Source organism: Polypterus senegalus, chromosome 4, assembly GCF_016835505.1.
Source record: "Polypterus senegalus isolate Bchr_013 chromosome 4, ASM1683550v1, whole genome shotgun sequence".
Taxonomy (NCBI): Eukaryota; Metazoa; Chordata; class Cladistia; order Polypteriformes; family Polypteridae; genus Polypterus; species Polypterus senegalus.
This window is the reverse complement of record NC_053157.1, coordinates 79,789,164-79,802,927: the sequence shown is the minus strand read 5'-3', so window position 1 is coordinate 79,802,927 and position 13,764 is coordinate 79,789,164. Positions and strand designations below refer to the sequence as shown.

The window sequence follows — 13,764 nt, the reverse complement described above, 5'->3', positions numbered from 1 at the left end:
GGTTGTCTTGGGAAGTCCTGTGCAGCCTTTTAAAAGTATGCATTAGGAGAAAAAGCAGCCTTTTAAAGGTACAAACAAGATGGAAAACATAAGTTTAAACAATGGTTTAGACTGGGGCAGAACATTTCAGGTCAGATGGGCAATGAGCTCTGGTTGTTTGACTTTGTATTTATTATCCAAGGGTGCTTAGAGAATTACTGGTCATTTGTGTTAAGCTGTCTACTTAATATTTGTCCATCTGACACATCCACTTTGAAATCTTTATTTTAATACCATTCTTAAAATATATTTTTCTGCATTATTGACTTAAAATCTGAACCTATACATCTTATACATTGTTTATTTCCTGTGTTTAGATAACCAAAACTAAAATAAAGTGTAAAATAATTTAACATTCTACAGATGTTAGAATAGTTAATAAAAAAAAAATCAACTATTACATTACTAAGTGCTTCCTGAGTACTTTAATTAAGTATCCACTCTTTACTTGGCAATTTACTCTATTTGTATTATAAAATGATATTTTAGTAAATAATAAACATGAAACACTTTCCAAATTTGTTTTCTTTGTTCATGCATATGAAAGAGTGAAATCTTTTTCTAACTAACAGTAGGTGGCAGAATTGTAAAGCACAAGGGCAGTCTGTGAAGAATAACAGAAAACAAAATTTTCCATTATACTGTATTAGTAAGGAAAATGTTCACATAATTACCTAAATAAATGGTCAAGAAACTGAATAATTAGTATAATTGACTCATAAAAGAAAGTTGAACTTTTTCTTTCCTCAAGTACCAAAGAAATGTTTTATTTTATTTTTTCAAAATTAATGATGACAAAATTAAGACATTGAGGTGTTAATTTATATACAACAGTCCTCTCTGGAAAAGAAATAAAATCTTTTTGGGTTTTGCAAATGTTTATAAATTTTTTCACTGAATATTAGCAGTTTGCCACCTAAAACCTAATAACATATTTTATCACATTTCACTTTTACTAATTTGTTTGGCTTATTACTACATTTTAATCAGCATATTTTAAATACTTTAGTATAAAATACAGTTTAACACCTTTCATATGTACTCCTGTCACCAATATGAATTATGTAAATAAGCAACCCAGCAGTACCACACAGAGTTGTAAACTTAGGTTCTGTTGCAGCATTTTTTTCAACTCAGGGTGTACATTAGAAGCTGGCTATTCATGATAGTATATTTCAAATTGAGCCAGAGCACACAACACCAGAAATATACACTAATTAACTAAAACATAAAAACTACTGACAGGTAAACTGAATAACATTGATTATCTTATTACAATGGCACCTACCAAGGAAAAGGAAATATTAGGCAACAAGTGAACACTCAAAGTTTTTGAAGGCAATGTGTTGATGTGATATAGAGGGTCCACGGCTCTGAAAGAATGGCCAGTTTTTAATAAATAATCTATTTAGCCATGTCAGTTTCTGTGGGCACACTTGCGTAGCTGAGGGGAGTTGATGAGGTAATTGGGGCGAGTCACACCTGCATGTGAGGGCGCGATCTTTCTCAATTTCTTCATTGGCTTCCTACGATGCACGATTGAAGCTCTGTGCCCATGAATCAATACAAGTACGGGCCGGCACAGAAAAAAGGAGGAGAAAGAAATGAATGAAAGGAAAGAGGAAAAGCGAAAGAGATTGGCAGAACGAGAGTGAGGCATTGGGGCAGTGAAAGTTAGAAGTGGGTGCGATTGAGGTGGCATTCTCTCCAGGGATCCAAGAAACAACTTTGAGGATGTGGAGGATGACGAGAAGACAACCGACCCCGAGCGGTCTGGCAGACACCGATGGAGGCAGCCAAGACGGGGGTCGGGAGTAAAAGGACCACGGCTGATGAAGCCAAGGATGTGCTGGGGAGACATGGAAGGAGTTGTGCTTGGCTCATTTGTCCCAATGACTGTTGCTGGTTGTTAAGTGTCATTTTAGCCTGATTTTGACCATTTGGATTTTTCTGTTTTTACGGATTATTTATCAACTTTGAATCTGCACTTTGGACACTGTTTAGTTTTGATTTTTGAATAACACTTACACACTTCACACCCTCTCCTTGCTCTATGTGTGATTTGTCCTCATCTGTCAGCTCATTCGGTTACATTATTGACGGTGTTGAGTTCAAGAGGCTCCCAAAACTGGAAGATGAAGTAGGACCTGTCCCATCACAGTTGGAAACAGGAAAAATGGGCTAGTGTAAGTATCTGAGTGATTTTGACAATGGCCTGTCTCACAGAAGAGGTACTGTAGCACAAAAAGCTAAAAAAATGTAATGCTGATCATGAGAGAAAGGATTTGTAGCACACAGTGTATTATATCTTGTTGCGTATGAAGTTGCATAGCTGCAAACCAGTCAGAATTCCCATGCTGACTGCTATTCACCACTGAAAGCGCCTATAATGTGCAGGTGAGTGTCAGAACTACAATATGGAGAAGCAGAAGAAGGTGCCCAGGTCTGATGAATCACATTTTCTTTTTGATCATGTGCATTGTTTCCCTTGGGAAGAACTGGCAGCAGGATGGCACTAAGGGAAGAAGTCAAGCCAGTGGAGGCAGTGTGATTTTTTAGGCTGGGAAACCTTGGGTCTTGGCATTCATGTGGATATTACTTTCACATGTACCTCCTACCTTAGTACTGTAGCTGACAACGTACATTCCTTCATGGCACTGACCTGACCTCCAAAATTCCCCAGATCTCAATTCTATCGAGCATCTGTGAGATGAACTGGAAAAACAAGTCCATGGAGGCCCCTCTTTGCAACATATAAGAGTTAAAGGATCTGCTGCAAATGTCTTGATGCCAGATACCACAAGACACCTTCAGAGGTCTTGTGGAGCCCACACCTCGATGAGCCAGAGCTGTTTTGGCAGCATGAGGAGGACCTAGATGCTATTAGGCATGTGGCTTTAATGTGGCTGACTGATTAGATAATAATACATTACCATTTGTTTAACCTAGCATAATTTTAAAAATTAGTTCAAAGGTGTATAAACATATAGAGTATTATTACTAATTTTACAATACTTTTTTCTAAACAGTATAAATGTATTTTCATAATTAAACTAAACAGCTTCCCTTTTTTTACACTAATTTTTGCCATAATGACACTTGCTTACCTTGCTCTTGCACCTTACCCTTTTTTATACAATTACTAATAAAAACAAAAAATACTGCATACATTATAACACACTGTATTAGTTGCTTCTTGTGTAACAATGTACCATTGCTTGCAAAAAAAATTAGAAGACTTACACAGTATTTTAATATATTTAGTCAAGGGTAATCAAATCCTTCAACATAAGCACAGTGTTGTATTTCACATAGTGTTTTTACTAAAAAGCTACTTCACATGCATTTTAAATCCCATCTGATTTAAACTTTATAAACACATCTGAATTACTCGTTAAAACAGTATTACAACATGCTAGTTGACAGTATTTTGATAGCAATCTAACCAAATGAAGTTGAGACATAAAACTAACAAATGGAAAAGGAGGAATAAATATATAGTAATATTCATCTAAGGGCTGATGTTGACAGGATTTCCTAGCAGATCATTTTTCCTATATTCTTTATAGTTTAAATCAAAAAGACAGGTGTTTCACATACAAATACAATCGTAAACAATCTACAAAGCAACGCTTGATATTATCGCTTATTCAGGTGTGAACTGATACTGTTCTGCTTTGTTAGTGAGTAAAAGAAATCCACCTGGAACACAGTACAATTTTTTATGTAGCCATCTGCTCAGATACTAAGTATAGTAAAAATTTTAAAAAATAAATGAAAGATCACAGCATGAATAAAACATCTAGCACATCAGGTGATGTTGCAATTAAGACAAAACTATAACTAAAATAAAAATACTGTAATAGTTTTTGAAAAGGGTAAATATTATTGACTTTCAAACTGTTGCATGCACTATAAAAGATAAAGAAGCTTTTTAGGACCAGTAAAAGTCTCTAGCAAATGATATGATACTAAATATGGGGATTGTATTTGGATATAAAAGATTATAATTCATATTACATCAGCTGTAATATATTACATACAGTGAACAGACTCGCAAAACAAAACAACATGCTGTTGTAATTGACAGGTTTCCTTTTTAATTGTCAGATTAATTCTGAATATCAAATTTGTCTGTTACAGAGTTTTCACACACACACACACACACACACATATACACAGACATACATATTATATACAGGCAGTCCCCGAGTTATGCACGAGATAGGCACTGTAACAGGTTTGTACTTAAGTTGAATTTGTATATAAGTCGTAACAGGTACATTATTTTAATAAATGCTATTGTTGACCGACTGTAACCAAATGCTCTGCCAATAAATGATGGAGTTTCACCTCTCTCTGACCTTTTTATTATTTCTACTTTATTTTCAATGTTGATCGTTTTTCTCTTCTTTACTGTATCATCAGCACTTGCATCAGATTTGTGTTTCAGAGACATTCTTGAAGGGTGAAGACAAAAGGTTAAGATGAGCTCTTCTGCACAGTGCTGTACACGTTATCACAGCAGGAAGGCACCCGTCGTCCTTACGTCTGATGTACTGACAACTTCTTGCTATGTGCGTAACAGTACAAGCAGGCATGCTATTGACAATGAATGGGGGTGGCGAGGGGCAGTTCACTACCCGCCCACCACACAGTTACCTCCACTACAGTATGCTGCCTGCAGTGTCCGCCCCACCGAGAACGAACACAGTGCGACCAAAGGCAGGTAGTGAATCGCCCACTACTGCCCCCATTCAATAGGCAGCCACCGAGGCACACTACAATGCTACCCCCCGCCTCCCTGTTCACCCTCAGTGGCCTCTGTTCAGCCACAACCGGGTCACCGCTTGCAGCATCACCAGCCGCCCACCGAGAACGAACGAACTATGCCGTGTGTGGTGGGCGGGCAGTGAAACACCCCTTTCCACTCTATCCAGCCTGCGTCCAGTCAGGAGCAGTAGCCGCGGCAGTGTGGTGGGTAGGCAGCGAACCGCCCCATCAAGCATTTGTCCTGCACACGAGCGATAGCTGTGGCCCCGGTGAATATGTATCACGGGTCACCGCTTGCCGCCAGAGGCTGCCCGAGAGACACTACACTACGCAAGCAGAGAAATCGCCCTCCCTACAGCCTCCATCCAGCCACAGCTTGCAGTGTAGGCTGAAGACGACAGAGCGGCAGTTACTGAGGCACATGAGTCGCAGCTGTGGCCCCGTTCGTAAGTCATAGGTTGGATGTCCGTAACTTGGGGACTACCTGTAAGTACAGTGCATCCGGAAAGTATTCACAGCGCATCACTTTTTCCACATTTTGTTATGTTACAGCCTTATTCCAAAATGGATTAAATTCATTTTTTTCCTCAGAATTCTACACACAACACCCCATAATAACAACGTGAAAAAAGTTTACTTGAGGTTTTTGCAACTTTATTAAAAATAGAAAAACTGAGAAATTACATGTACATAAGTATTCACATCATTTGCCATGAAGCTCAAAATTGAGCTCAGGTGCATCCTGTTTCCCCTGATCACCCTTGAGATGTTTCTGCAGCTTAATTGGAGACCACCTGTGGTAAATTCAGTTGATTGGACATGATTTGGAAAGGCACACACCTGTCTATATAAGGTCCCACAGTTGACAGTTCATGTCAGAGTACAAACCAAGCATGAAGTCAAAGGAATTGTCTGTAGACCTCCAAGACAGGATTGTCTCGAGGCACAAATCTGGGGAAGGTTACAGAAAAATTTCTGCTGCTTTGAAGGTCCCAATGAGCACAGTGGCCTCCATCATCCGTAAGTGGAAGAAGCTCGAAACCACCAGGACTCTTCCTAGAGCTGGCTGGCCATCTAAACTGAGCGATCGGGAGAGAAGGGCCTTAGTCAGGAAGGTGACCAAGAACCCGATAGTAACTTTGTCAGAGCTCCAGAAGTCATCTGTGGAGAGAGGAGAACCTTCCAGAAGGACAACCATCTTTGCAGCAATCCACCAATCAGGCCTGTATGGTAGAGTGGCCAGACGGAAGCCACTCCTTAGTAAAAGGCACATGGCAGCCCGCCTAGAGTTTGCCAAAAGGCACCTGAAGGACTCTCAGACCATGAGAAACAAAGTTCTGTGGTCTGATGAGACAAAGATTGAACTCTTTGGTGTGAATGCCAGGCATCACGTTTGGAGGAAACCAGGCACCACTCATCACCAGGCCAATACCATCCCTAAAGTGAAGCATGATGGTGGCAGCATCATGCTGTGAGGATGTTTTTCAGCAGCAGGAACTGGGAGACTAGTCAGGATAAAGGGAAGGATGACCGCAGCAATGTACAGAGACATCCTGGTTGAAAACCTGCTCCAGAGTGCTCTTGACCTCAGACTGGGGCGATGGTTCATCTTTCAGCAGGACAGCGAACCTAAGCACACAGCCAAGATATCAAAGGAGTGGCTTCAGGGCAACTCTGTGAATGTCCTTGAGTGGCCCAGCCAGAGCCCAGACTTGAATCCGATTGAACCTCTGGAGAGATCTTAAATTGGCTGTGCACCGACGCTTCCCATCCAACCTGATGGAGCTTGAGAGGTGCTGCAAAGAGGAATGGGCGAAACTGGCCAAGGATAGGTGTGCCAAGCTCGTGGCATCATATTTGACAGACTTGAGGCTGTAATTGCTGCCAAAGGTGCATCGAGAAAGTATTGAACAAAGGCTGTGAATACTTATGTACATGTGACTTCTCAGTTTTTTTTGTTTTAAATAAATTTGCAAAAACCTCAAGTAAACTTTTTTCAAGTTGTCATTATGGAGTGTTGTGTGTAGAATTCTGAGGAAAAAAATGAATTTCATCCATTTTGGAATAAGGCTGTAACATAACAAAATGTGGAAATAGTGATGCGCTGTGAATACTTTCCGGATGCACTATCTATCTATCTATATATATATATATATATATATATATATATATATATATATATAATAGTTTTGTATAAATGTGACAGACATTTATTCTCATGAAAATCGTCTGGTCTATAATATGTCACCCTAAAGTGTATTGCATTTAATTTTAAATATTAATAGAATTCAGCTCACCAGCTTTCTGTCATTAAAGGAGAAATTAAATTGAGCTGTAAAATGATGCTAGTTGTGGTAAAGTGTTTTTTGTTAAGTTCAAAACTGTTTTGCATACAGATACAAGTATTCATCAGATCAAAACAGGAATGGTCCTACTACACAAAAAAAGTGAATTAGACAACACAAAGTTACAAAGATGTATTAAGGCTATTAGGTTAAAAACTGAGCTTACTCGAGATCCTCTATGCAGTCTGTCCTTCATAATCCCAATAAATTCTTTGTGGCTAAGCTGATCATCTCTGTCCACATCGAAGATTTTGAAGACAGTGTTGACCAAATGTGGAGAAAGTTTTAAACCTGTTGCTACATAAACTGCACGCTTAAACTCATCTGTAAGAGAAACAAGAGAGACAATAAAATTGATATTATATACATGCATATCATTGCCTTGATCTAACTAGTGTCCAGAAGTAGGTCAAGGTCAGACTACACAGATGAACTAAGAATTCACATAAAAATCCTGAGATGTTTATGTATACCCATTTGGATTTCTTGCTAAATTAATTTGTTTATATTTTTTTCACGTATGGCTTCTGAAACACAAAAGACACAATGCCATTACTGCTAGGTGTCTTGTTATTATTCAATCTGCGAAAGATATATCATTTGGGTTAGATATATTTATTCCTTGGTAAAACAGAAATTGTTTCATAATTTAGTTAATGTATCTGCCTTTATAGTGAGCACTGTAGAGCAGTGGTTAACGTAACTATTTCACAGCTACAGAGATTTGCCTTAAATTGCTAGCCAAGATTTGCATTTTCTCCAAAATTTCAACTATCAGTTAGGATTAGCATAATATCCCTTTGCTGAAATGTATTTCCTTTGGGAACTCTAGATAAATTCATACCTCATAAAAACAAGAATGTTAGGGTAAGAAACTTTTCAAAATGAATATGCTATATTTGCCAGTGAACTTTTTCACCAAATATTTTCCTGTAAATTCAACTTGCAGCTGGCTTAGATGAACACTTTTTTTTGCCAGCAACCCATGATGCTATACGAGGCCACTGTGGAATCACAGAGCTGTAGCAGCCATGCACAGAACTTTCATGCATGCAAACTCATCAATGCTCCAGCCTTCCACCCTGCATGCCACCTCATATAAAACACTGATCCCTGTGTTCTGTTAGCGGACCACCACTTGCCTCATTTGCATGCATAATTAGCTATGTGTTGGAGCAAAGATCCAGGAGCTGATATACCCTCCCAGCTATACCCACTACTGTGACTTCAATCAATAGAACAAGCCAGTCATGCCACCATTTAGTTGTACGGCTAAGAACTCTATTAGCACAATGATACATTTTTTTTTTTTAATTATTGCTAATTTGTGGCAAATTGTTGTACTTTGTTTGTGGTTATTATTCCGTCTATGTATTTAGACGGAATGTCTTTCTATGTCTTTCTGCCTACGGCACAGTGCTTGGCACTGTCAGATCAGATTACATTTTTGGCCACAATAATCAGTCTAGCATAGTTGGAAAACGCATCCATAACTCTCAGGGATAATTAAGATACCATTGCACCATTATAATGCCATTCAAAACTAGTTCAGTTCCTGCTTTCCCATTGACTTCAATTTATTTTGCAATGTTTGACAATGGTATAAGAAATGTTTATTTATTTTTATTAGTAGGAAGCACAGCATTCTTACCTACACATCATTACATGATAACACATCATTACATGATACCACAGGGTACAAGATGGGAACAAACCACATATTATAATTTTATATTTGTAAACAAATAACTTAACAGTCACATCTGAATTCAACTGGCATATTTTGTGAACTTTCTGATGCTGTGAATCCCATTTTCTTGAACTAGAAAAATCATCTAGTAGTTTACTAAAATGTAATTCAGGTAATATAATAAAACAGATACCCACCTTGACCAACTGACCTGTTTGCAAAATTGTACATCTGCATTGCAATGGCAAAGTCTTCCAGATTGTTCAAAAACTGGAAAAATGATCGGAATTCATCAAATGTGATACCCTGAAATTCAAAATGCATATTTGTAAATGACGCCAAACCATAAAACACATATGGAAAAAGCAATAAAGGCCAAACCAAAACACTGTATGTGCTATGTAAAGAAATCAAGTAAAATGCCCATCTCTAGGCACTCATTTTAATGCATACCCCAAGATGTGCATGCTAGGTTGACTGGTAATACTAAACTGACCTAGTGTGAATGTGTGTGAGGATGCATTATGACAGACTAGCATGCTGCATGGAGACACCCTAGCCCTTCACAACTTAATAAATGGACTAAACTGGAATACCCCATGGATAGATTTTCCTTATTTCCCCAGGAGAGAAGGACTGAAGTTGCATTGTTCACTATTAGTTTTTCACTTGCTTCTTAGCACTTTCTTCCTTGCCTTTACAAATGTACTGAGAAATTGACTTATATAGCAACTGGCAGAATTTAGAGGCTTAGGTGTTTTATAACTAGTACCAGCACTTGAAATGGCTGAGAATAATTATGAATGTCAAGAGATTCACTGGGTCCTTGTGGCCTTACTTCCACTAAATTTTAAATCCTGTTACTATTAAAGGTAAACTTGAAAATGAAAACAATCACGTTTAATGTCTAATTTTTTCCATTATCTCACATTTGAAGCTTAGGCTGAAATTACAACACAATTTTAAGTCTACTTAAAACATTGTTAAAGAGTATACAGCTACAATTCTATGTTTTCTAAAACTGCTTTTTGCAAGTTGTTTTAAAAACAGTGTCTAAAGTTTAAAAGTAGGTTATCGAAATAATAGCATGGGAAGCTCTTGTTTCATCAATTCACCTTGTCAACACCAACAAACTACACACATTTAAAACAAAACTAACATTCTGTAAGCTTTTTAAGACAGACTAACCTGATACTTGCATTAACACAAACAAAGGGGATATATTCAAAACATCCCAATGCCTGAAAGATTGCTTGTAACACCAATCCCATTGATTTTCACTGATGCGTTCATCTACCACTAGATTCTTTTATTGGGAGCATACTCCATTGACAACAGACATTTTCTGTTGCACTAACTAATGAGCTATGTTCAATGCTATTCTACTTTTTCTTCACGGAACTCTTTGGAATTATCTCTTAACCTACTGGTAAGTTCCACTTGATCAACAATAGCTGTCTACTAATGACCACCTACAGCATTAAGTATAATACAGGAACAGAACCATCAAAACCTAAAAGAATATGTGCATCACTGAAAAAGAGAAATGGATTGAATTATCTAAAGCCCAAAAGATATTCATTAGGATATAAAGAAATTTCAAAAGAGATCTTTAACACTTTCAAAGTCAAAGAGAAAGGACCATGCAACAGCATTTATTTTCAAAAGTTCATATTATTTACAACATGTGACCTTATGTTAAAAAAAGTATTCAAAGAAAATTCTGCAGACTCATGACAGAAGTTTTGCTTCAATCATTTCATGTATATATTTTTTCTTTTGTTTTACAAGTTAGAACATGTATGCAGGACATAGCATCTAGGTGTGGTATTTGACTTAGTTACATGTTTTTAAATTCAAGCATATTTACTTAATCAAAGGCAGATTTATCACATTTTTATTACATATTCTTAATACAATATGTCAAAAAAGTGATAATAAAATGCAAATACATGTATTAGTATATTACATAAAAAGCATGTTTTATAACATTTTCCAACAACATGAAGTTAAAAACCAATGCCAAAAGGTTTATAGTGGCTTATATAGCTTTTATAGATACCAGACTGCAACTCAAGTGATGCAAATATTGAATTTTTTGTACTTGTTGTTGGTGGTCTATAACCGATTGTAGCTGATATTTCTCCAACATACAATAAAAGTTTTGAAAGATGTACGCAACGGTGACTTTAAAAGCTATGTTTTAAGTCACAAGCTAAAATGGACCATTGTGGTACTCAGATAAAAATTTATAATATCAATGAAACAGCTAATAATTATAATCTACAGGTAATGCAGACATTAGGTTGCTATAAGTGTAACATCAATACCAAGTACATGATTATTCAACTGGAGGCATTGCAAGTTACAGTATAGAGTTACATTTAGGGAACACCTTATGTTCAGTTAATTTATACTTACTCTAAGTGACTTTTTGCTTATCTTGCTTGAATTTGTTTTTACTTTTACAGTTACAAAGATGATTTGACTTGTCAGGCAGGACTGTAAGCAGTAAGTGAAGTGAACTGGTGTTGCAGATGTTTGCGCAAGCCATCCATGCTCCATGCCATGTGTACAACTCTGTTGGTATTTCAGTAACTTGTACTGAGGACCTTTTTGCCATCAGGAGTGGCCATTGGATGTGTACAAGAAGAAAATAGCTCTTGCAGAATGTGCTAAAATCCTAGCCTGATCAATATGAAGAATCCACACTTTCTCCACATATCTGCACAAGTTTTTCTTTGGGAACTACAATTTCTGTTCTTATAACAAATGTGTAGCTTAGTTTTTTGCCTAATCTAAACTGACCCTGTATGATTAACTGTGCATGTGTGCTGGAGTATATGATGGAGTGATGTCCTTATTAGTGTATATTTCTATATGTGCCAAATGCTACCAGGATAGACTCTGTATGTCTGTCTGTGAACTCAAAATAGCTGTGAAGAGCCACAAGTGGACTAAATTACAGAAGGAACACCACCAGTGCACAATGATCATGGTTGGCTTCTCAGCTATTAGGAAAATGTGTGGGTAAAGTTCACTAAATTACAGAAAGAATGCCATCCGTACACAATATTCATGGTTGACTTCTCAGATATTAGGAAGGTCAAATTCAATGTTAAAATTCTGCACACTAGAAGGGAGGAGCCAAATAACAAAGCAAACCAAGAACAAGGATCAATTAGAAGTACTACTAAAGATGATGACATACTCTATGGATGAGTAGCAACTGATTGAATTTGTGATTGGATGTTTTGGAGAACAGGTGTGGAGAACACATGAAATGTTTGGGACAGAAATGAGCATTGCAAATGTGATTTCAGCTTGTAAAATTAGGGCAAAGGTTTTCAAAGAAAAAAAACATTGAAAATGTAAAGAGAAGGAAGAAGGCAAACAAGAACACAAGTAAACCATGTAAAATATATATCATGAGATTCACTAAGTATGTATTTTAATGTCTCTTGGTAACCAGTGGGGTTATATTTAGGAGTGATCTCAACATAGACGAAAACAATAAAGAAACTGAAAATTAGTAATTTTTCTAGCAGACACTTGGTTTGAACAGTTACAGTTCAAACAGTTTACTACTTTGTTAATTATGACAGTTAAGTAGGGTAGAGTGTATTTAATTTTGTGGAACACAGAATAATTGGAAGAAGCCTTTGTAACAAACCAAAACTATCCATACAAGATACAGTAAATAGCTTAGAGAAGTGCTTCTCAACCTGTGGGCCTCTGGATGCCCTAGATGAGTAATCAAGTTAAAAAAAAAAATTAAATCAGCCATCACTTTATTTAAGGGGCTGCATCCAGTCAAAGTGACAATTTTATCCTCCATACTGTGTAACTGAAACAACAGACATAAGGTTTAGTTATGAGAAGTTATACATCCATCCATTTTCCAACCCGCTGAATCCGAACACAGGGTCACGGGGGTCTGCTGGAGCCAATCCCAGCCAACACAGGGCACAAGGCAGGATCCAATCCCGGGCAGGGTGCCAACCCACTGCAGGACGCACACAAACACACCCACACACCAAGCACACACTCGGGCCAATTTAGAATCACCAATCCACCTAACCTGCATGTCTTTGGACCGTGGGAGGAAACCGGAGCGCCTGGAGGAAACCCACGCAAACACGGGGAGAACATGCAAACTCCACGCAGGGAGGGCCAGGGAAGCGAACCCGGGTCTCCAAACTGCGAGGCAGCAGCGCTACCACTGTGCCACCAGAAGTTATACAGCTCATGCATAATTAGAAAAAAAACAATGAACATGGGCAAGTTGTCCAAATGAGCCACGTCATTACCTATTTCAGATGCTTCCCATTCTGTATCAACCACACTAGATTCGTTCCAAAAACCTGAACCAAACAGGAATATTAAAAGATCATACAACCCAGATTTTGAGATATAGGATTACTTTTACAGACAGACAGACAGACAGACAGACAGACAGACAGACAGATAGATAGATAGATAGATAGATAGATAGATACTTTATTAATCCCAAGGGGGAATTCACATAATCCAGCAGCAGTATACTGATACAAAGAAACAATATTAAATTAAATAGTAATAAAATGAAAAAATTAAAATAAAATTAATGTTAGCATTTACTCCCGGTGGAATTGAAGAGTCGCATAGTGTGGGGAGGAACGATCTCCTCAGTCTGTCAGTGGAGCAGGACAGTGACAAAAGTCTGTCACTGAAGCTACTCCTCTGCCTGGAGATGACACTGTTAAGTGGATGCAGTGGATTATTCATGATTGACAGGAGTTTGCTTAGTGCCCGTCGCTCTGCCACAGATGTTAAACTGTCCAACTTTAATCCTACAATGGAGCCTGCCTTCTTAACAAGTTTGTCCAGGCGTGAGGCGTCTTTCATCTTTATGCTGCCACCCCAGCACACCACCGC

General features: G+C 37.8%; 1 protein-coding gene across 7 annotated transcripts in view; it reads right to left on the bottom strand.

Moving 5' to 3' along the window:
- Positions 1-13,764, bottom strand: part of micu3a (mitochondrial calcium uptake family, member 3a) — a 188,389-nt gene that overhangs the window by 18,319 nt on the left and 156,306 nt on the right. For all 7 annotated transcript variants that reach the window (XM_039750913.1, XM_039750916.1, XM_039750917.1 and 4 more), the window contains 2 exons: positions 9,045-9,153; positions 7,324-7,481 (listed from right to left, as the gene is read on the bottom strand). In XM_039750913.1, the coding sequence (XP_039606847.1) occupies positions 7,324-7,481; positions 9,045-9,153 (267 nt within the window). The remainder of the gene's footprint in view (positions 1-7,323; positions 7,482-9,044; positions 9,154-13,764) is intronic.